This window comes from Aedes aegypti, chromosome 2, assembly GCF_002204515.2.
Source record: "Aedes aegypti strain LVP_AGWG chromosome 2, AaegL5.0 Primary Assembly, whole genome shotgun sequence".
Classification (NCBI taxonomy): Eukaryota; Metazoa; Arthropoda; class Insecta; order Diptera; family Culicidae; genus Aedes; species Aedes aegypti.
In genome coordinates, this window is record NC_035108.1 from 193934350 (window position 1) to 193955832 (window position 21483).

General features: G+C 41.3%; 1 protein-coding gene across 2 annotated transcripts in view; it reads left to right on the plus strand.

Annotated features, from left to right (window-relative positions):
* LOC5573007 (DNA N6-methyl adenine demethylase) overlaps positions 1-21483 on the plus strand; it is a 486750-nt gene that overhangs the window by 21488 nt on the left and 443779 nt on the right. Inside the window, exons 2-4 of one of the 2 annotated variants that reach the window (XM_021843564.1) lie at positions 17122-17985; positions 18047-19480; positions 19602-19742. In XM_021843564.1, coding sequence (XP_021699256.1) covers positions 18242-19480; positions 19602-19742 — 1380 coding nt within the window. In that variant the 5' untranslated portion in view covers positions 17122-17985; positions 18047-18241. Of the gene's footprint in view, positions 1-17121; positions 19481-19601; positions 19743-21483 lie in introns of both variants that reach the window. The other variant, XM_021843565.1, reaches the window with a different exon arrangement.

The following is a 21483-nucleotide window of genomic DNA, read 5'->3' on the forward strand; positions in this document are numbered from 1 at the left end:
GGACCACTGTGCACTAAAATTCCTTGTAGCAATTATCGATTGAGTCACCGGTGAAGCTATTGAAGATCTCTGGAATGAAATGCTAGAATAAACTCTGCAAAAACTTGCTGCAGCAAAAAAAAATGGAGAGAAACAGAGTGTATTTGGAAGAGGATTTGAAAAAAAAATAAAAGAAAGGAATCTTTAAAACAATATTTTTAAGAACTCGTGCATCTCTACAGAGAAATTCCCAAAGAAACGTCTTGAAAGTATCCTTGAATGATTTTTCCACTGATTTTATAGAGGATAAAATTGATGAAGACCAGGATGAATCCGTTGAGAAATAGCTAGAGTAAAGATCGCTGGAATACCCAAATAGCTTTTTAAATGATACTCTTGGGGATTGGCTAAGGAACGTTCTAAAAGATTTGTTGGGTTAGTTGCTATACAGTGTGTATGTTATTATAGAAATCTTTTGAAAACATGTCCTAATGAATCACTGGGGGAACTGCTTGTAGAATGTACAATACTTTTTGGGAGAAAATGCCAAATTATCTGGAGTAATTTCTAAAAAGTTTGTGAAACTCGTGAATTTCTTGAAGGACTTCTCCGGAAAATCTACAGGGTGACAATATACGATCAATTTAGTAAAACTAATCCTTAAATGATTCAGGATTCCCAGAGTAATTCTGGAATCCTCGAATAAACGCTTGGTAGTTGTTGAGAATGTTCATCTAAAAATGGACCAATGCACGAGTTCACTATCTGACGTTTGAGCGGAGCCGTGTTATTTACGTGACCATGGCAATGAGGGAATTTGGCACCGCTCAAACGTCAGATTAGTGAACACGGCACCGCTCAAACGTCAATGAGTGAACTCATGCACTGGTCCATAGTTGAAGAAACTCGTCTATAAATAATATTTATAATGCCAATTAAAGTGACATTTTGACGCACTGGATATATCACACGTTGGTTGCTACGACCATCCCCCGTCGACCAAAGATGTCTTTGATCAAACCGTGTAATAAATGGGCGAACAGTTCGTCCTTGCAGTAGCTCTAACAGTTCGCACGAGTATCGTGTAAATATTTTTGAACGAACGTTCATGCAATGCACACGTAGTGTAATCAAGGCAAGAGGAAAATAACCATCATCCTTTTACAAACTTTCAAAACCAGTTGATTTGCCCAAAATCGAAGCAGTGCTCAAGAAAATATTTCATTGCATTACTCTTGCTATCTGAAATATGATGAAATCTATGAAATCAATCCTAAAAATTGATAGAAGATTGAATGAAAAAACTGGTTATTAATTTTTGATGATTGCTGATGATTGAATGAGCCGACTTTGCGCTACGTTGTGTGAGTTCGATTCCCAATCCAGTCCAGTAAACTTTGTGTATAGGTCGTTTTACAATTCAGCATTACATTCTAGTCCGTTTTCAAATGATGTTCTTCCTTCCAAGAGCAAAACAACATGTCAGTGTATCTTTTGCTCTAATAAGCGGTTTCTTCACCACCTCTTAGGTCTTATATTAATAAAACACGGTTTACGGCTTGAGCGAAAGTGGATTAAAGATAACAAGTAACAAGTCGGTTTTCTAAACGTTCTGCTCGTAAAAATATGTGGCATTCTGAACAAAACCTTTATGTCATACGGATGTTAATTCGTGACATACAATCATCATTCCATAACTAGATGGAAAAAAACCGAATTTAGTACTATACTATTTAATTCCACTAGAGTTTGTATCCTTTGACAGATACGCGTATTTCGACCTCAACTATAAGATTCGCGTATCTGTCAAAGGATACAAACTCTAGTGGAATTAAATGGTATAGTACTAAATTCGGTTTTTTCATCTACTTATAGGTATTCTACTAAACAGCTCGAAGATTTATTATCATTCCATATTTATTTATATGTAGAAAGATTATTGAGCTCCATATATGAAACTTTTAAATTTTTCACAAGATTATCCATTTCTTCCATCAATTCATTCTTCATTCCATTTCCTGATATCAAATCTCAACCAGTGCTTGAAGCACTGCAGTCTGTGCGTCCATTAATCATCCTAGAATCCCGACTGATATCCGCTGCAAGCTTTCATCCACCGATTCAATGTCACAGCCCATCGAGGACAGTCGAGCTGATCTTCATCGAGACGAGAAATCCTCATTATCGCTGCCAAGGCAAAGCAGAAGACCTGTGGAAAAAGATTTCCGAGGGTCCTCGACAGACGAAAAAAAAATCCCGAAAGGAACACCTTTTCCCGTCTCACACATATTCCCATCCTCGCCGCAATGAACCATCTTCTTCATATCGTCTCGTCGTCATCGCCATCATCATCGTCAGACGGTTTCTGCTTTAAAATGGTCCTATAAATTGAGACACCTGGACTGCGTGGCGTGCACCGAGTCTTACCTTGCCTCGTTCTTGCCATTTGTGAGAAAATCGCATCCTACGAAGGAAACCGAAACCGACACCGAAATTTGAGTAGGACTCATCCAATGGCGGCAGGGGATTGGGACGAAAATGTGTACAAGAAAAAACCAAACCAAGCAAGTTCGATAGGCGACCGACCGGTGTTAGGTTATAAATGACCTGGGAGCGTGGAAGTGAATGAACCTTGTGCAGGAGAGGGTCCTACAACACTATCAGCGAGTGAGGAGTTTGTCCCGTTGCTTCAAATGGACTTCTTTTCATTTTGGGACTCCTAAGCTGGTGCTGGTCGGAGTACTTTACGTCGATTTTCGATTGATTTGTTGCTATGCTTTATTATTGATGACCGGAGCTGGAAAGGAAGAGCGCAAAGGAATCCTAAGGAGAAGGTCCCAGGGGAGTCATTGACAGCTGTTACGATTCGGGGTGGCAGAAGAAGAAAGAAGGATCGAAACCGGGGGAACGAAACGGAGCAAGAATCTTGTGAAAAGGGTTGTGAAATGGTTTCAACACCTTTTTATCACCAGACGAGATATCATCGGACGTTAATCAGATTGGAACCGGGTGCGTGTGAGAAAAGGAACCGGTAGAAGGTTGGATCGGATCGGGTCAGAACGTAAAACCTGATTCTGGAGGAAAACTTTTTTATGGAACGAGGAATTTGATGTGTGTGGCTTTTGTTATGACTGTAAATCTGTATCGATCAACAAAACGAGGACATGTTGTAATTTAATGGGTAAATAAGATAGGAAACTCAATATTTAACGAGATTATAGTGAAATGAAGATAAGATAAAATTACTTCACGATTCTATTGTATCTTTTGGTGACACTGCTGCTAGTATTCAATGGAAACATAAGCAAGATAGTGTTATCTTGCAAAGTATATCATTTATTTCCTTGCGGAAAAACTTGCAGATTACCTAGAATATGTATATTATCTTCAAATTTAAAAAAAATAAGCCTTATCGTTCACGTTAATCCTTAGTTTTGCGGTAAACTGCTATTTTGTATTATAAGCAACCCGGCTTTGCGCAACTTTTTGATTAAAAAATTAGTGTGTATTTTTCGCAAACAATAATTTATGATTGATGCATTATGTATGGTTGTTATTAAAGTATAGATATTTTGTGTTTCAGTCAGCAAACTATTGTCCCACACTAATTTCGAACTCTTGCTTTCCAAAAATAACTTATGTCAAAATATTTTCCGGTGATATTTTGACACAAGTTTTTTCTAGCAAATTTGTCATCAATATTTGATATACTAAATGTAAAAGGATCACTGTGTGATAAACATTTCTTTTCAACAATTATCAGCAGATAGAGAACGAAATCTCAAATAATTTTAATTGTTTTTGAAATAGATATGGTTAACATGAATATCTTTCGAAAAATCTTGTGCAGGTATATAGAAATGTGAACTATACATACAAAAATCTGGCCTGTTTAACTGATCCTGAAAAATATAAATCAACAAATAAAAAAACTGCTGGTTAGTAGCAATCGACACATTTTTCATTTTGCTCATTATATTTCTTTACTTAAAAATAGTATGAAGTTAAACAGGCTAAAAACTGCAGAACAGAAAAAATGGAATTCCATTTATAAAGCCTTTAACTGACCCCTAACACTCAGCAAAATAAAACAAATTTTGTTTCGCTGTAAGGCGTGAAGTTTTCCTTGTGAGTAAACGCCTCGCTAAAGTTTCCTAGGAAAAACAGCAAATTCTTCCGCTAGGGGCACCCTGAGAGAGACTCGCGAAGAGGAAAAATATCAACGTCATATGCAGCCCAGATTCCGCTGTCACAAAACGTCAAAGGGCTGCACCGTCACAAAACGTCAAAGGGCTTGCACCGTTTTTATGGGTGCAAAAGTGAAAAGTATTGTATTCATAATAAACTGTTATTAAAAACCTCTGTCGATGGAGCAGTTTTTTCCAAAGTTGCTGATAAATCTATACACAAGATTAATTATTTCTAATGTCTGCTACGTTTGCTGGCATGAAATTTCGCTCAAAAGGCTATTTATGATTCGATGTGATGTAAACGCAATCATGTTTTGCTGAGTGGTTCATCTGAGAGTTTGATCGGCTTGCGCATGATTGGCATAAACACAAAGTGGAATTAAAGAAAACTTAGCAATCACAGAAAAAGAAGACCGTCTTCGCGAGTCTCGTCTCAGGGGGCACCTATACCTCCAAAAATAGTCGGCCATTTAGATTAATTGATACTTAGTTTCTTTGTGCATATACGGTTTCCCGAATTGGCGCATTGTCTACACGCTAACTTGAAAGTACTCATTAAATGGCTATCTGGTACCCATTTTGATGAACAATATGGAACTGTCAGAAGAAGGGTATTTTTCATTCACATAAAAAGGGGTTGTGCTGCTTTTCCCCGAATGTCGATTCCCCGAATATCCCGTTTCCCCGAATAACCCACTTCCCCGAAAAGATTTTGGAATTCATAATTGTCTTATATTTATACATTTCAGGGTGGTGAACGTTCTGGTCGCCTGATATGCATCCTTCTTTAATTGATTGGCGGTTCTTACGAGTTTTACCGTCCTCAGCATTTTTGACAACATCTGTATAGCCGAGGATGACCAAACACTTCCTTCTTTTGATTGCTTATCGTTCTTTCTATTCACCATCCTGCCTCTGAAAACTATTTTTGCGCCTATTTGAACTGCTCCACTTTTCGGGGAAACGGGTTATTCGGGGAAATGGCATTCGGAGAAACGGGTCATTCGGGGAACTGGCGTTCGTGGAACCGACATTCGGGGAAACGACATTGAGCATGAGCATTAGAGTGATGCAAATTTCAAAATATACGCTCCCCTATGCTTAAACGATTTAAATTATGGTAAAAAGCATCCTCCCAAAATTTGAAATGATTCGGAAGAAATTTGACTGTACACACGCCATTTGAAGTTTACATGGAGATAACTGTGGAAAACGCCCCCTCCTGATTGGACGTCAGGAAAAATTGTTATTCATCATCATCAAGTGAATTTTCCTTCAGTAAGCTTCACCTGAGAGAGAGGAGACAGCTCACTGACAGTTAGCAAGGTTTCCTGCCTTCTTTGACCCCTTTCTTTAATTTTTGGCTTGTGCACAATGATCAGATGAACTTATTTTGGTCAAAATTATTCACATCTTGTTGTTCACTATGAAAAAGCTTGCGAATATAAAGAAAAATCAATAGCAGTTTGGCACCACGCAACTATATTTAGGTATTCAACTTTTTAAAATGTGAAATCATCGAAAAACACCTAGAAATTTTAATTACTTTTACTTGAATTTTGACGGTTTTGCACGTTCTGCCCTTCGAATGTGCCGGTTTTCCAGTGACAGTTGGTGACAGGTTCCCTTGATTTTTGGGAGCTCGCAATCTAAGCTAGCTGTCTCCTCTCTCTCAGAGCTTCACCAACTATTCGGCAGGCAACAGTGGTGCTCCTGGCGGGAAGAACAGATCAAAATAATCCAGGCTACTATGTTCTACAGCAAAAAAGCAGTGTTGCTCTGAAAGTAATTGAATGATCATCTCAGCATGGTTTAGACTATGGAATCAAGAATAACAAATTATCCTTACGTCCCAACAAAATGTGGTCTTCGGCAAAGTTGTAGCTGGAAAGATTTTACATCGGAAGAGTGTGCTCGCTTTTTCATATATTATTATGACGAGCAAATAGAGGACTGAACACAAAAGGTTTGGCTTTACCATAGTAATTTCCATATACACTTCAAATGGCGTGTCCACAACCAAATTTCTTCCAAATCACTTCAAATTTTGGGAGAATGATTTTAATCATAATTGACACCGTTTAAGCATAGGGGAGCAAAAACTTCAAAATTTGCATCAGTCTAATGAGCATAGATGACCGTACAATTCTTGGTTGTTACTCCGTGATTGACCAGAACAACCGAAATGCACAGGGAATTAATGAATGGGGCTTTGGGATTAGCTTACCATTCTTCAATGTACACAAATCGAGAGCTCAAAGATCAAGCCGTAAGATCAAGCGACGCGATCAATAGATCAAACACTACTCACGTAGAATTCATGGTACTTTTTTTACGATCCAATAAAATGAACCAAAGTTTGTTGAATAAAGTTGAATCCACGAATAATTGATAATAATAATTGAATAAATTGAACTAAGAAAGAATTCACTCTGCAGACGGGATACAAATAATACTATTGATTTCCATGCAGAGAATCACTCTGGTGGCACAAAACACGGCTTTCACGAAGCACTGCATGAAAACCAAAAAAACAAACTTCCACTCCAGCCAAGCGAAAACTTAATCCACTTGCTGGCCTTCTTGAAGTGCACTGCCTTCGTAAAATTTCAATTCACTTATTAACAGAAAATCAAAACTGTGTCTTAAAAACCCGCTTTTGATCTTCAAACAAATTTGCAGGCCAGTCATGCCGTAAAAATATGGACTGACAAAGCTCTGCAGAGGATTCACAATTAAATTTTGAGAATAACTCTGAAACTTCTTCTCTGGAATAGTACTTTTCAGTTACATAGAATATCTAATGTCGAGACATTGGAACAAATGTAAAAAAATGCATAATTGTAGACAAAAATCTTTGCAATCTTCTATTGCCACAATAAATGCGTTATATATTTAGGTGCAGTTTTGTTTAGTTAATTGGAATAAAAGCTTTATTTAGTTTTACCAAATTAGGGTGATAGTGAAAAAAAATTATAAAAGGAGCTACTGACTTCAATGCACCAACGTAACAAAAAAGAAAACCCACGAAAAAGATGCAAACCCGAAATCAAGAAACAACGTGTTTTCCGCGACTGCAATCGAACACCCACACATGGGCAAACGCTTAGCCACCCTCTAATTCAATCGGCCAAAACAACGAACAAAGTAGAAGGCAAAAGTGGCGTCCTTTTGCTTCGACCATCCTTCTATACAATCTCCCGAGCGCTGTCCCCACACTAGTGCATTAGTCCTTGAGAGTGTGTGTGTGCGCGGGAGGAAAAGTTCAAGTTCAGTGGTGTTGTTTTCCACCGAAAAATGCCAGTCTCTCCGATCACCGGAGAGACGACGAATCTCCGAAGTCGTTAGCAGTTATCCACATCATCATCGCTATGACACCGAAGTCCGTGGGGGGTAGGGGGGTGGTAAGGATTTCCACGCGGGGAACATCCGCTGATGCTTGCCTTTGTCAGGGGATCGGGAAAACTACGATAGTGTAGCCTGAAGCTGGAACTACTACCACTAGTTGGACGAAGGATGATGACGATGATGATGATGGAGACGTCGTCGTCGGTGGCTTTTCCTTCTCCGGTGATGTCGTGAGCACCACATGACGGAGGAAACGTTTTATTTGGGTTTTTCCTCGGTAGTGTTCTTGCCGAAAGGCAACCATATAGCTGAGCTGATGGGCATGTCGCTGTGTGGGTGGGTCGTTACTCGGTCCGATGTTGGCGTTGTTTTTGTTATGATTTTTTGGGGTGTATTTTTGTTTTTACGGCTGCAACGTCATCGTCTGTGTCGACGTATTTGTTGCCAGATTCGTCCTGGTCTAGTTCCTTGTTGAAGATATTTATAGGCTCCGTCGAAGATGGAGGGGGTAAATGGCGACGGTCGGTCGTAGTAATTGGAGCAGCCGTATATTCGAAAGTGCTGTGCAGCAGACGATGGAGTAAGCAATAGCGAAAACGTGATTCGTTGGGAGCGATTTCGAGATCTCTTGACATTAGGAAGGTGATCAGTGGTTGATGATTTCTCGCATAATTTATGAATAGGGTTTAGCAATTGATAACGCGTCTGTGTTGTTCATGGCGTAAAATCAAACTCTCAAAACCAAGACTGCAAATAACGACTTCAGTTTTCATGAACGATGGGGAAGCTCTGATTATTCCAGAATTCCCCTGCCTTCGACAACAAGTAGGCCAAACAAGGAAAACAAAACGATAACTACCACTACTTCCGCCATTTGGACAAGCTACTGGCTTGGTCATCCATAAACTACGAAACGGCCTTAGCCTAGGAGAAAATTCCCAGCTACGTAAATTTAACACCTGTTATTTCACAACAGAGATAAAAATGATCTGGACATTCTCCAAATCTGACGTATGGATTGTAAGCCCCTTGTTTTACCACCACTGTTAGCGCCTTGTTGAACCACGTGCTTTTCATCGATAATGGCGTCGCCGGCAGTGGCGTCAACAAACCGACTCCAATCACTCCACTCTATGCATGATTATGACAACAACCGATCCGAGAACGGTCGGATCGATTCTGGGGTTCTAAATTCTAGGTTAAGTGCGTGCAATCCCCTTCCCTGTCGGGGAAAGTGTCTGTATCGCTTTTCTTTGTTCGGTGGTAGCGTCTTCGAGGCACGATACGTAAACGCCACCACCAATAAGTGCGGAGTGAACTTTCGGAAACGGCGTAAAACGTAAACACGACGAAATCACTTCCAGTAAGTGAGCGATAGACAAAGCGCGCGCCAATTTCTGGAAATGGTACACGCACAAAGGGATAAAATATCAATTAATCTAAATGGCCGCCGAAAGAATTTGCTATTTTGTAAAGAAACTTTTACTAGCGAGCTTGCTTACTTCGCCTCAAACTTGCAGCGAGAAAAAGTTGTTTCGTCGGGAAGTTAAGGTCGAAAAAAAAAGGCAGTGTATATGGCCGTGTACAGTTTAGGGTTTTTTTATATGATCAACTTGAAAAACTGGTCACAAATGAACTGTTGATGATGTTTTCAAATGTACAGAAGCACAGTGCCGCAGTTATGTAACTAGAAAAAGCATACTGAATTCTTTGAACTTTAGTAGTTGTAGCTTTTTCACGCATACTCTAGGCATAGTTTGTCTGTTTCTTCGTTAGTCGAATAGTAATTATTAATGCTCATCAATCAGCAAGCCACCAGCCCGGACCACCTATTTCTCTATATTAAACCATACATTCACTACTCTATAATGTGATAATAGAGTAGTGTGTTGTTCGTTGATTGTGATGATTGTTCCTGTAGGAGTGGTAGGATCGGGATTACTCTAGTTCAGCGTACAACCCAAGTAGCACGCAAAACATCTTTCAAAGAGATGCTTTTCAAAAATGGTTTCAATCACGTATCAATAAAAGCATCTGTAACTTACCTGGTTCTAGTTCGGTTGCATATCAATATCAAGGCTCATAAAGTTGCGTTGTCGTCCTAATGAACATTCATTTCACTTCTTGTTTGACGTTCAACAATTTTGAAACGAGAAGATTTGCTGCAAATGTCGTTTGCAAATAGCAATGAAGTCAAGTTTTTCAAGATATTTTCAGCAACTTTTCGAACAAACTCTTGAAGCTTCTCCCAAAATGCCGGTTTTAATGTTGTGTTTCAAATTACTTTCATTTAAAGCATCCGCAACTTGCATTCAATTTTCGTTCCACAACTCAAGAAGATTCTTCTCAGTTGCGAGAAAGTTGCACTAAACTACGTATATGACAGCTAGAAGTTTGATTGTTTCAATCCAGTTGCAATATGGTTGAGTTGTACCTTACGTATCATCTAACAACGAAAACATGGTGAAGCAACACTGTGTTTGTTTAAAACGTGTTTTTCATGTGTTGCGCGGAAGTTTTTGCGAAAAGTTTAGATTATTTCAGGCGTGGCCTAGATTCACCAGTAATGAACTTGTATTCCGAAGGGTGCAGTACAGTTATATGCAACACGCTTTGATTAATGGGCCATGTGATTGCTTTTATAGTGTATTGGCGAAGCAATTGTTCGAAGGGCTGGTGGAGTAATGAGGAGAGGAGAAGATTTGTGATATTGAGGTCAAAAGTTCGATCCTCGTTCATCTTTTTCTTTTAAGTATTTTGCAACAAATAAGCTATTTCGATATAACTTAAATATGTTGCAAACAGACTCCGCCTCTTGCACTTTTTGCGTTGCTATCCAGTGTAATTGTAAGTCATATTTTCTACAATTGGCTTCCCAGATTAGTTTCAAGAGATAATTTTATTCCTGAGTTGAAACAAACTGTTCTGCTGGGAATGCATTTGATGACTAATATCACTAATTCGAATAGACGCAAATATAACATGGATTGTATCAACAATCAAAGGTGACTACCAGATTCTTACCTTATTTTATTGACTCATTATCCTTTCCATGGCAACTGTGGATATGCAGAGGTATGTTCGGTCTGTAGTTATTACTATGGTTGTTTAAGTACATTCCATCCCTTTTTCGATGACCGAATGGACGTGGCTTTGACTTTTAAATTTTGAGCTCTCGATTTGCGCACATGGAAAATGGAAAGCTAATCCAAAGCCCCATTCATTGAATCTTTGCGCAATTAATTGTTCTATTCAACCAATCAGCGGTCAATGCTCATGCTCATGTTTATTGTCCGAAAAGTAAAACAAAAATGATAAATTTTCTTCCCAGATTTGTTTTTTGCTTTCTCTTGTTATTTATTTTATTATTTGGCTTCACATCAATTATCTTGATAAAACCTCGGCAACAAAATTTCGACAATTCACTCGATTCATGGCCGCTTCTTTCCATCCTCGACTGCGACCCACGCTCTCCAGGTCCTGGTGCACCTGGTCAATCCACCTAACTCGCTGCGCCCCACGTCTTCTTGTTCCAACCGGATATGTAGTGAAAACAATCTTTACAGGGTTGTTGTCCAGCATTCTTGCAACATGTCCTGCCCATTGCATCCTTCCAGCTTTAGCTACCTTCACGAAACTGGGCTCGCCGTAGAGTTGAGCGAGCTCGTGGTTCATCCTTCGCTGCCACACGTCGTTCTCCTGCACGCCGCCGAAGAACGTCCTTAGCACTCGGCGTTCGGAAACCTCAAAAGTCCACGTCTCATGCCCATAGAGAACTACCGGTCTTATGAGCGTTTTGTATATGGTGCATTTGGTGCGGGTGAATCTTTCTTGACCGCAGTTTCTTCTGGAGCCCATTGTAGGGACGACTTCCGCTGATGATGCGCCTTCTTATTTTCCGACTAACGTTGTTGTCAGCCGTCAACAAGAATCCGAGGTAGTCGAACTGGTCCACCACCTCGAAAGTATCCCCGTCTATCGTAACACTGCTTCCTAGGCAGGCCCTGTCGCGCTAAGCTCCGCCAACCAGCATGTACTTTGTTTTTGACGCATTCACCATTAGTCCGACTCTTGTTGCTTCGCATTTTAGGCGGGTGAACAGGTCTGCCATCGTTTCAAATTTTCTCCCAATAATATCCATGTCGTCCACGAAGCAAACTGTCCGGATCTCGTGGAAATCGTGCCTCAACTGTTAAGTCCGGCTCTCCGCATGACACCTTCAAGCGCAATATTGAACAACAGGCACGAAAGTCCGTCGTCCTGTCGTAGTCTCCACCGAGACTCGAACGTAGTTTTGCACGCCGTTCATCGTTGCGCTAATCAATCTTGTGAGCTTCCCGGGAAAGCTGTTCTCGTCCATGATCTTCGCCTTCGCTGTCATGACCTTCTGTGCCTGTTTTCTCTGCGCCAATCAGGTGTTCATCGTAGTGCTGCTTCCACCTTTCGATCACCTAGCGTCCGTCCGTCAAGATGCTCCCATCCCTATCCCGGCACATTGCAGCTCGCGGCACGAAGCCTTTGCGGAATGTGTTGAGCTTCTGATAGAACTTCCGCGTTTCTTGAGAACGGTACAGGAACTCCATCTCTTGGCAATAGATCTCTTCCAGGCAGCGCTTTTTGTCTCGAAATAGGCGAGTTTGCTGTTTTCGCTTCAGCCTATATCGTTCCACGTTTTGTCACGTACCATGCTGCAGCATTACAGCCCGCGCTGCATTCTTCTCCTCTAAAACCTCCTGGCACTCCTCGTCGAACCAATCGTTTCTTGAGCTCCGTTCCACATATCCGACAATGCTTTCGGCTGCATCGTAAATGGCTGCTTTGACTGTTCTCCTTGGCGACATCCGGTTGTTTCAGTCGTGCTAGATTGTACCGAGGCGAGCGTCGGTACCGTACACTGAACATTCCAATCGTCGGTTTACACTTCTCATCCTGGCCAACCTGAGCGTTTAGATCTCCTATGATGATTTTGACGTCATGGTTTGGGCAGCTGTCGTACTCGCGTTCGAGCTGCGCGTAAAAAGCGTCTTTATCATCATCAGTGCTTCCGGAGTGAGGGCTATGCACGTTTATGATGCTGACGTTGAAAACCCGGCCTTTGAGCCTCAATTTGCACATTTTCTCATTGATCGGCCACCACCCGATCACGCTCCTCTGCATATCACCCATCACTATAAAAGCTGTTCCCAGCTCGTGAGTGTTGCCGCAGCTCTGGTAGACCTCTAAACGTTCGCACCATTGATCCCTTCCAACACACTTCCTGCAACGCTACGATGCCGAATCCGCGGTCCTTCAGCACGTCGGCGAGAATGCGTGTACTGAGTACACTGTACTCCCGATGAAGTTGTGAGATTTACAGTTCCACGTACCGAGCTTCCAATCGCTAGTCCCTTTACGTCGCTGTGGTCTTCGCCGATTGTCTCGGTTCGTATTCTCTCGTTGATTATTCATTGCTTGATTTTTTTACGGCTGACTTGCAGGGCCTGACACCAACCCCCTAGGTTTCAGGAGGACCATTCCCCTAAATGTTCGGAGGACCATAGTGCGCAGTTTGGCTTAGAGTCCTTCTCTGGCACTCGAACGATATAAGCCGCCCCTCACATGCGGAACGCTGTTGTGAGCCGCTCCTTACATGGAGTACAGACGCTCAAGGTTTGCAGGAGCAAAAGCAAAAGCAAACCCCCCCCTTCCCTGTTAGCATACGACCAAAGTTCCTACCGGGGGTTGGTTATCCAATCTTCCCCAAGGTTGCTCGTACCCCGGCCAGTACCACGATGAGGTAGTGATGGGAGTTGCTGGACAAGAGGATAAGGACCACACAAAGGGGTCTATTTTATTCCTGCAGTTACGCGAGGTACCAATAGTAGCCATGTCCAGCCATTTACCAACCTGGTTAGAATTGTATGAAAATTAAATTGTGCGATGATTTTAAAATAGATCATCAATTCTGAAAATTAAACAGCTCGTCCTCTTTACCATTCAAAGAACGAGCATTCCAATTTGAATAATTAAAAACTGGATACGTAAAGAGTTCAAACTAGTAGTCAAAATCAAAAAATCATGCTTACGTTTTAGGAACACATCTTGCATCTGATTATTATGCATACTTTTGGCATATTGCATCCATTATTAGTATATCTACCCAATTTTACTATTGATCTGTAAGCTAGAAGCTGTTTTGTTGATTTTTGTATGCATACTGCACTAGAGTGCCATACGCACTGGAAGTTGATCTCTTTTGGAATTTTTCATGTTCCAATTATTGTACATTATCATCTACACGACTGAATTTATTTTGGAACTATCTCAGAAATGCTATTCCAAATGTTTCCCATAGCTCTTAGTTAGAAGTTGTGTGTCATATCAAAAAAGATACTTACAGAAATTGTGGTTCACTCTGGCCAACCATGCTTCAACCAAAGTTCCCAAGATGTTTTCGTTTCAGGAATCACAAACTAATTAAAATAATTAAATTTGGCGATGAAAATATATCTACTCCTGAAGAAAGACTCCTCTGACGAAAAGCAAAGATCTTCCCATTCCTTCAACTACTAGCTTCGATTCAACGCCAGTTAGCGATGACTGTGCTGAAAAATGCTCATTAGCAAAATTGATTTGGGCATTTTTCTGACGGCGTCGGAGAAGCAGAAAATAAAAATCGGGCCGTGGGATGCGTTCAGTGACATGAATATCCTGAAACCAGTAAAAAAGTGGTATTCGAGAAATGTTGCGCACTAGATTACTAGTGTAGGGTAGAGATCCTCTCGGTCGCGCAGGTTGATTTTTGTTATCGATCATCATTTATAACTGTATCATGCACCATAGGCGTTTAAATTATTTCCTTACAATCCTAGTCGAATAATATATAAAAAAAAATAATTCACTTTGACAACCATGTTGGAAATAGGCCCACCACCATTTCCATCGTTTTGAAAATAGTGGCACTTGTGACGTTTTCCAGCCAGCACACCACCATCGCGGATAAAGCACCGGATCCAGAAGTTTTGAAATAAATTATAAAACTTTTAGCAGTCAAGTTTTTGGCATTCGGTTTTCAAGCACTCCCGCCTGTCCTAGTTCGGTTTTGTAGGACCGAACAAAAAAAAAAGTAACAACTCTTGGTGCTAGGAGGAAGAAAGAAAAAATTCTCACTGGCGCGAGCGCTAAAGAGAACCACTGAAGGATAAAAAGCAACGATGGAATGATTCTTGCAAGAAAAGTTTCGAATGCTGACTGATATCCCGATCAGAGGAAAATGACAGGTGTATGACAATCACAGACCTATGGACAACTATGGAGAACTGATGAAGACCATACTATGTTATCAGAAGAGAACTAGTAGCTCGTAAACTATTCTTTATGATTTATTAAGACAAAACATGATTACATGTGAAGATCCTTTGAAAATTGGCACGGTTTGATTTTTGATTAAATACATTTTCAATAACATGGTTTGCTTTTCATTTGTAATTCAATACAAACTCAATAACTTATTGCTTGAAAACGTTCCAAAACTTTGTGTTATGCGCTCATTATTAAAATACTTTAGTCTTTTATTTTGCAGATGTTGTGGTATGATTTTTTAATATTTCACCTCTTATTCTTACCTTTCGAAGAACATACTTATATGATACGATGGTATTTTATTTTAATACCATTATTAGGTATTCGTTTGCTATGTTTTTCTACACGAGTTTGTTCCCGCTCACTTCTATCAGGGACGACTTTGTCGGTGTCGCCGTCGCCATTCCTTGAAGCCGCCCCAGCCACCTCCTGATACACAAAGAGCATAAATTTCTTTTCAATTGGGTCACTTTTTCATTACGTTCGTGCTTTTATTCAAATTATTTTTTTTTTCTTCTCATTCGACATTGCTCCTCGCCCATGATGGGTAGTTAAAGTTTCCTAGCAGAAACAAAAAAAATCGTAAAGCAAGAAACTGCTTAGCACAGCATAAACGAACGACTTTCCGAAACAACAAAAGCTTGTAGTTGCAAATCGAAGAGAAAAAAAAATCATTTAAATTTTACAAACATGAAACGCAACGGACGCTCGCGCTTTCTAGTTCGCTTCCCTTGGAGCTCTGTTGCTACGTCCTTTCTCTGGACTGGACTGGCGAAGTAATGAATAAATTAAAAGATGGCAACAGTCGGTAATTAGAGAACCACTCGAGCGGTCAGTCCTCGAACGAACATTTCGTCCTTGCAAACGTGCAGTCTTTTCTCTACAATGGCGCTTGAGGCGAAGGTTGATCTCCTATAAAATGGAGAAGTTTTTAACAAATTTCATTTTGTTATAACTGGGATCGTACATTTTAATTTTTCGTGATACTTTGATGTTCTACATTATGATAAATTCACATTTGAAGCTTCATTTCGTTCAAGAATAGCATACTCTAGGTAACATTTTGCCTTCTGCCCCACGCTCGCCAAACCGACGCGCATTTGATCCGCCCACCTAGCTCCAAGCCTTCTTGTACCAATCGGATCCGAACGAACATCATATTTGCAGGATTGCTGTCCGGCATTCTTGCAACATGCGCTGCCCATTGTATCCTTCCAGCTTTGGCCACCTTCTGGATACTGGGTTCACCGTAGAGTTGGGCAAGCTCGTGGTTCATCCTTCGCCGCTACACACCGTTTTCCTGCACATCGCCAAATTCCGTTCGACCTTCTAGTATGTACTGCATCTTGGACGCATTCACCTCCATTCCAACTGTTGCGGCCTCACGTTTCAGGTGGATGTAATGATCTTTCACCTTTTCAAATGTTCGGCCGAAAATGTCTATATCATCCGCAAAGCAAACAAATTGACTGGATCTCGTTAAAAACCGTACCTCGACTGTTAAGCTCGGCTCTTCGCATAGAACCTTCTAGCGAAACATATTACAACTTCCTAAAATAGTTTTTTTTTTAAACTTAAAACTGGAATCAGAAAGACTCCAGTCAGGCTGAGTGTTTCCCAAGGCAGCATTATGAGACCAATATTTTAGAATATTACCAATTCTAATTTCCAAACCTTATTCATATTCACTTTATGTTGAATCACGCATTTCAATTGTCTTCAGAAAAGTAATCATCGCCAACTTTTCAACACCCAGAAAACATCACCTGGTATGAATTTCCTGAAGCTAATTTTCAAATTTCTATCTTACCTACACCATTCCACCTTCTAAGTATGCCACAATAACTCGCGTCAGGATAAAGGACTCTAGCTCAGTCTAATTGGGATTGCTTTACATATAACATCATTTTCCCCTCAAGTAACAATTCCAACTGCAGCACTAGTCTCGGCCTCGTCGTGTGTGCTATCGTAAATTCAAATCCCCTCCCCTAAAATGCTGTTGCGCGAAAAATTTATGCGTGCATGTGTGCGTTTCTTACCTACGAATTAAAACTGAAATATTCAGACAGCTTCCCAGCGGAACTGCAGTTCGATCCTTGGTGAAAGCAGATGAAGATGCTTCCCTCCATCAGCGAAGGGTGTGTGTTTCAAATTATTCAACGTGATAAAGGTGGCGTTCGAGTGAAACTTGTTCCTTGTGTGATTACTTTTGGTGATTTACACGATACTAATGCAGATTTTCCTTTTTTCCCTCCCGTTACAGATGCCGATAGGAACGTGAAACCAAAGTCAATAGACATACAATCTATTCAATGAAGCATCACGAGTGAAACTTCAGTCTAATCTACTTTCATAAAGTTTCTTAATAATTTAAAACCTATTTATGTATTTATGTAACGTGTAAGCAACCTAATTTATTTATTTATTTAACTTATTCGCCAAAATCTCGATTTAAAACAAAAACAAAAAAAGTTAAAGATTCAATCGTTCAGTAAAACTTCATCACACGCGTTCGAGTCAGTAAGTTTAGTTTAAAAAGTAAAATTAATTCCGACAAGTCATTAAATCTAGAATCGTTTTGAGAAAACAACCAACAAACGCAAAAACCAAACTAAACAAACGACAGAAAAGTACAAATTTAACTCTAAAAGCAACCAAATCTACAAAGCAAAACAGTCAAAATTAAGAGTTGACAATAAGTTGAACCAAACGCAGAGTAGAGTTTTTTCCGAAAAAAAAAATCAGCACAAATCTCTCAACCGGAGCCAGTATTATTTCGTAAAACTGACAAAACAAAAGTAAAACAAGTACAAATACAAACAAACAAAATCAGCTGAAACATAAAAAAACGCAAACCGATAAATAGTTAAACCCTAAAACCCAGAGCAAACCAATACAGAGTAATAGTAAAAATCCGCATAAACGAAAACTGTGAAAGTGTTCAAATAGCTACGATCTTAAGTGAAAATGTTACCTTCATGGGAAGCCGATGGAAGAAATTGAGTGTTATTTTGAAAAAGGAGTGACAAAACCCAATATTTACCCTTGTCGTCGTCGTGTGATTAAAACATCGGAAGAAAACGAAGAAAGTTAGCGAAAAATATACCAAAAAAAAGCTATATAACACGTAAGTGACGAGCCGTCAGTTGAAAAACCAGTGTTGCCAGTGTTCAAAATCTACCTCTCAGGAAAATCCAGTGAACAGAAAACCAGTGAGCTTTGATAAGAAAAAAAAAACCATAACCCGAGGTTGAAATTGATTCCCGTTTATTACGTTCGGAAGAATTTTCGGTTTCTCTAGTCGTCGTCCAGTGATTCGAATAGAAAAGCGCGTTGTGATCAATTAGTGTGACCCTAAAGCAATAGACAGACTAAGATGTAGCATGACATCAATGATGAGTGCTAGCACTGCGGAGGAAACTGCCGATCATAGTTTACCTTCGTTTGCCTCATTTTCCGCGGAGCTGGAGCCCTCATGGGATTACTACGACCGTCAGGAGCGCTCAAACGGTTCTACCAACGGAGGTGATGTAATATCCTCCCAAACAAGCAATAGTAGTTATACCAGACCTTGGGAAATGGATTCCAAGGACCATCGTGCAGCTGCAATCACCAATGGCAGTGGCGGCGGGGGATTCGAACCATTCCCCAAGCTTCCGTCATTCCAGAGTCAATTCCATGGCTACAACGATACGGCTATGGTCACTCCAGAACCGAGTTTGCCACAAGTTACAGCCGTACCGGTGCCCATCTCACCGAGTTCTGCATCGCCCGGAACCGGTGGCTCCCTCACACAGCTTACACAGCTAACCCCAACGCCACTCCCGCCCCTTCAAGGTGGTCTCACACCGATCGGAAGCTCCGGCTTTCACACACTGAGTGCTGTCAATCCACGTCCGTACCCACTCGTACCTGCCCCGATCCAAGCTCGTGATATTTCCGCCATTAACCAACAGTACATTGATGAACGTCACATCCAGCTGTATCAGCCGATCTCAAGCTTTCAGCCGCAGACCATTCCCACCGTTACTGTGCTCAAAAATGAAGTCGTCGACTTCGACTTGTCATCGCTCAAGAATGGCACCATCCACCACAGCAACTTCCAAAGTTCGATGCTGGAGAGCAACGTCTTCGTTCAAAACGGAGCATCCAATCCCACGTCAGTCCTTCATCACCACCAACATCACCATCATCAGCAACAGCCCCAAGCTCAACACCACCAACACCATCAGACCGTGCACCAGTTGCACCAGCCGCAGCACAATCTGGTCACTCCGTCGATACAGGAGCACCACATCACCAACAACAGCAAGCTGACCAGCTCGACTCCGGGCCTGGACAGTAGTACCGGCGCAATAGGTGGTGGCATAGGGGGCGGGCTTGGTGGCGGCGGTCAGTCAGCGCAGATATCACGGATCGCTGACAACCGCAAGAAGGAACGGCGGAAAATACGGGCACCCTCGCTCGAGTCTAGTGCCGAGTCCGAGGGAAGTGCAATGGAAATCGGCGAAAGTGGCAATCCAGGCCAGGTGGCAGCCATCTCCAGCACGGCCAACTTCAAGAGTCCGATGCACACGATGAGCATGGACACGGACGATGGCGGCATGCCGGGCGAGAAGCAGGTGAGTTTTGTCATTCAAGCTAATTTAAGGCCAGTTTAGAACCAATCCAAAGCCTTAGTCAAAAGCCAACGAAAAACCGGCTTCTAAAAAACTATTTGTTTTCTTTTTCTTCCCCATTCAGACCAAGAAAAAGCGCAAACGCTGCGGCGAATGCGTTGGCTGCTCGCGCAAGGACAACTGCGGAGACTGTGCGCCCTGTCGGAACGACAAGAGCCATCAGATCTGCAAAACTCGTCGTTGTGAAAAACTGACCGAGAAAAAGGTAAGTGGCAACTTAGTTTCTGTCCAAACGATAAAGAGAGAGAGAAGGAGATACAATTCTCTGAAGATTAGGCAGATTAATCACGAGCTTTATAAACATATCTTTTATCAATACAAATTAATTAAGTTTTCTACTTGCCCAGCAAGAGGAAGCTCAGCTATGAATATCCTTTGACTTTTAGATAAGATGGACACATCCTATAGATGAGATGTCATGGCCCATCTAGAATCATTCTGGTCACGTCCTTGTGAAAACTGGAAAATGAGAATAAATGATTAGTTGAACAGCTACTTATGAAATGCAGGGAATTCAATGATTTCTCGTTCTTTAGATGTTCTGAGAAGTTTGTGGATAATATTTGACCTTCAGGTCATAGCCAATGCCGCCAATGACGTTTCAAGGTACACGTGCACAGTATCGAGAAAACCCAGAGCCTGCGTTCTGTGATGAAATGTTACAGCAATTAATTATTCTTAAGAGCGTCACGGAAAAAAACAATGAAACACACAAAAATGATCACCAAAAATTCATTTTAAATCGGATAAGCTGTGTTTTGGCATAATTTATTTATTGAATTTCCTCCCCAAAGTGAATGCTAGTACATTTATTTTAACACTGCTCGTGAGATCTTGGGCGAGGCTTTGTTCATCTTTCTTACACAATTTCTCCGAGTTTTTCTTCAAAGCTTCGCCAGTTTTGAATGTTTTTCCGCTTTTCTTCATCTTCTTCTTGATTATCGCCCAAAACTTTTCGATCGGACAAAGTTTTGATGTATTGCACGAATCGACATCCGGCCAGGACAGCGTGGGACCACGGTGAGAGCAGAGAAAGGGAAGCAAGCGCTTCTGCAAGCATTCTTCTCGATAAATCTGTCCGTTTATGCTGCCGGTTGTAACGATCGGCTTGCTGTACCGTCCACACTCGCACATCGCCTGCCACAACAGATACTTCTTCGCGAATTTGTCCATCTTTCTCTTCCGGAACCTCCACGCGGGACGTAACGACAAAAAACTCGAGGCCGGAGATTTGGTGTCCGCCTTGATGAATGTCTCGTCGTCCATGACGAGACAACCTGGTTTGACCAGCCACTCACGGTACAGCTTCCGCGAACGCAATTCGGCCACCGTGTTTTGCTTGTCAGTTCGGTTTGGAGCCTTCCTGACCTTAAAAACACATAGCATAGCCTGCTTCATGGTCTGCTGGACGAACCAGTTCGATGAATTGACCTTTTCGGCCACGTCTCAGGTGGAAAGGTTCGGGTTATTCTCAAAGTACTGCCTTATCTTCCGCGCCTTACCTAGGTATTCCGTTTTCGGTTTTCGGCCGTTTCCAGCGCTTTCGTCTCTTGGAACATCTTAACAACGCGGGACATGTTGGAATGATGGATTCCAAGCCTTTTGCCGATCCATCTATGCGACTGACCAGGATTATCGATCACCGCGCTCAAGATTTGCTGGCGTAGCTCTTCTTGTTTCGAATGCATCTTGAAAACTACATGACAGATCGCGATAAAATTTAGCACTCTAATCTAGTATTACTATACATTTCATAATTTTACATTTCTACCCACAGGATAAAAAGTTACACCCAAAACAAAGTGTCGCATTTTTTCCGAATCCAATTTCTGAATCCACAGACCTTACAATTCCGTTGGAATGGTGCACCCTCGAAGTTATGGGACTTCTTAGTGTGCTTTATCCACAGCCTCGAGATAATCTTCTGGTCTTTTATGGGCTTGAGG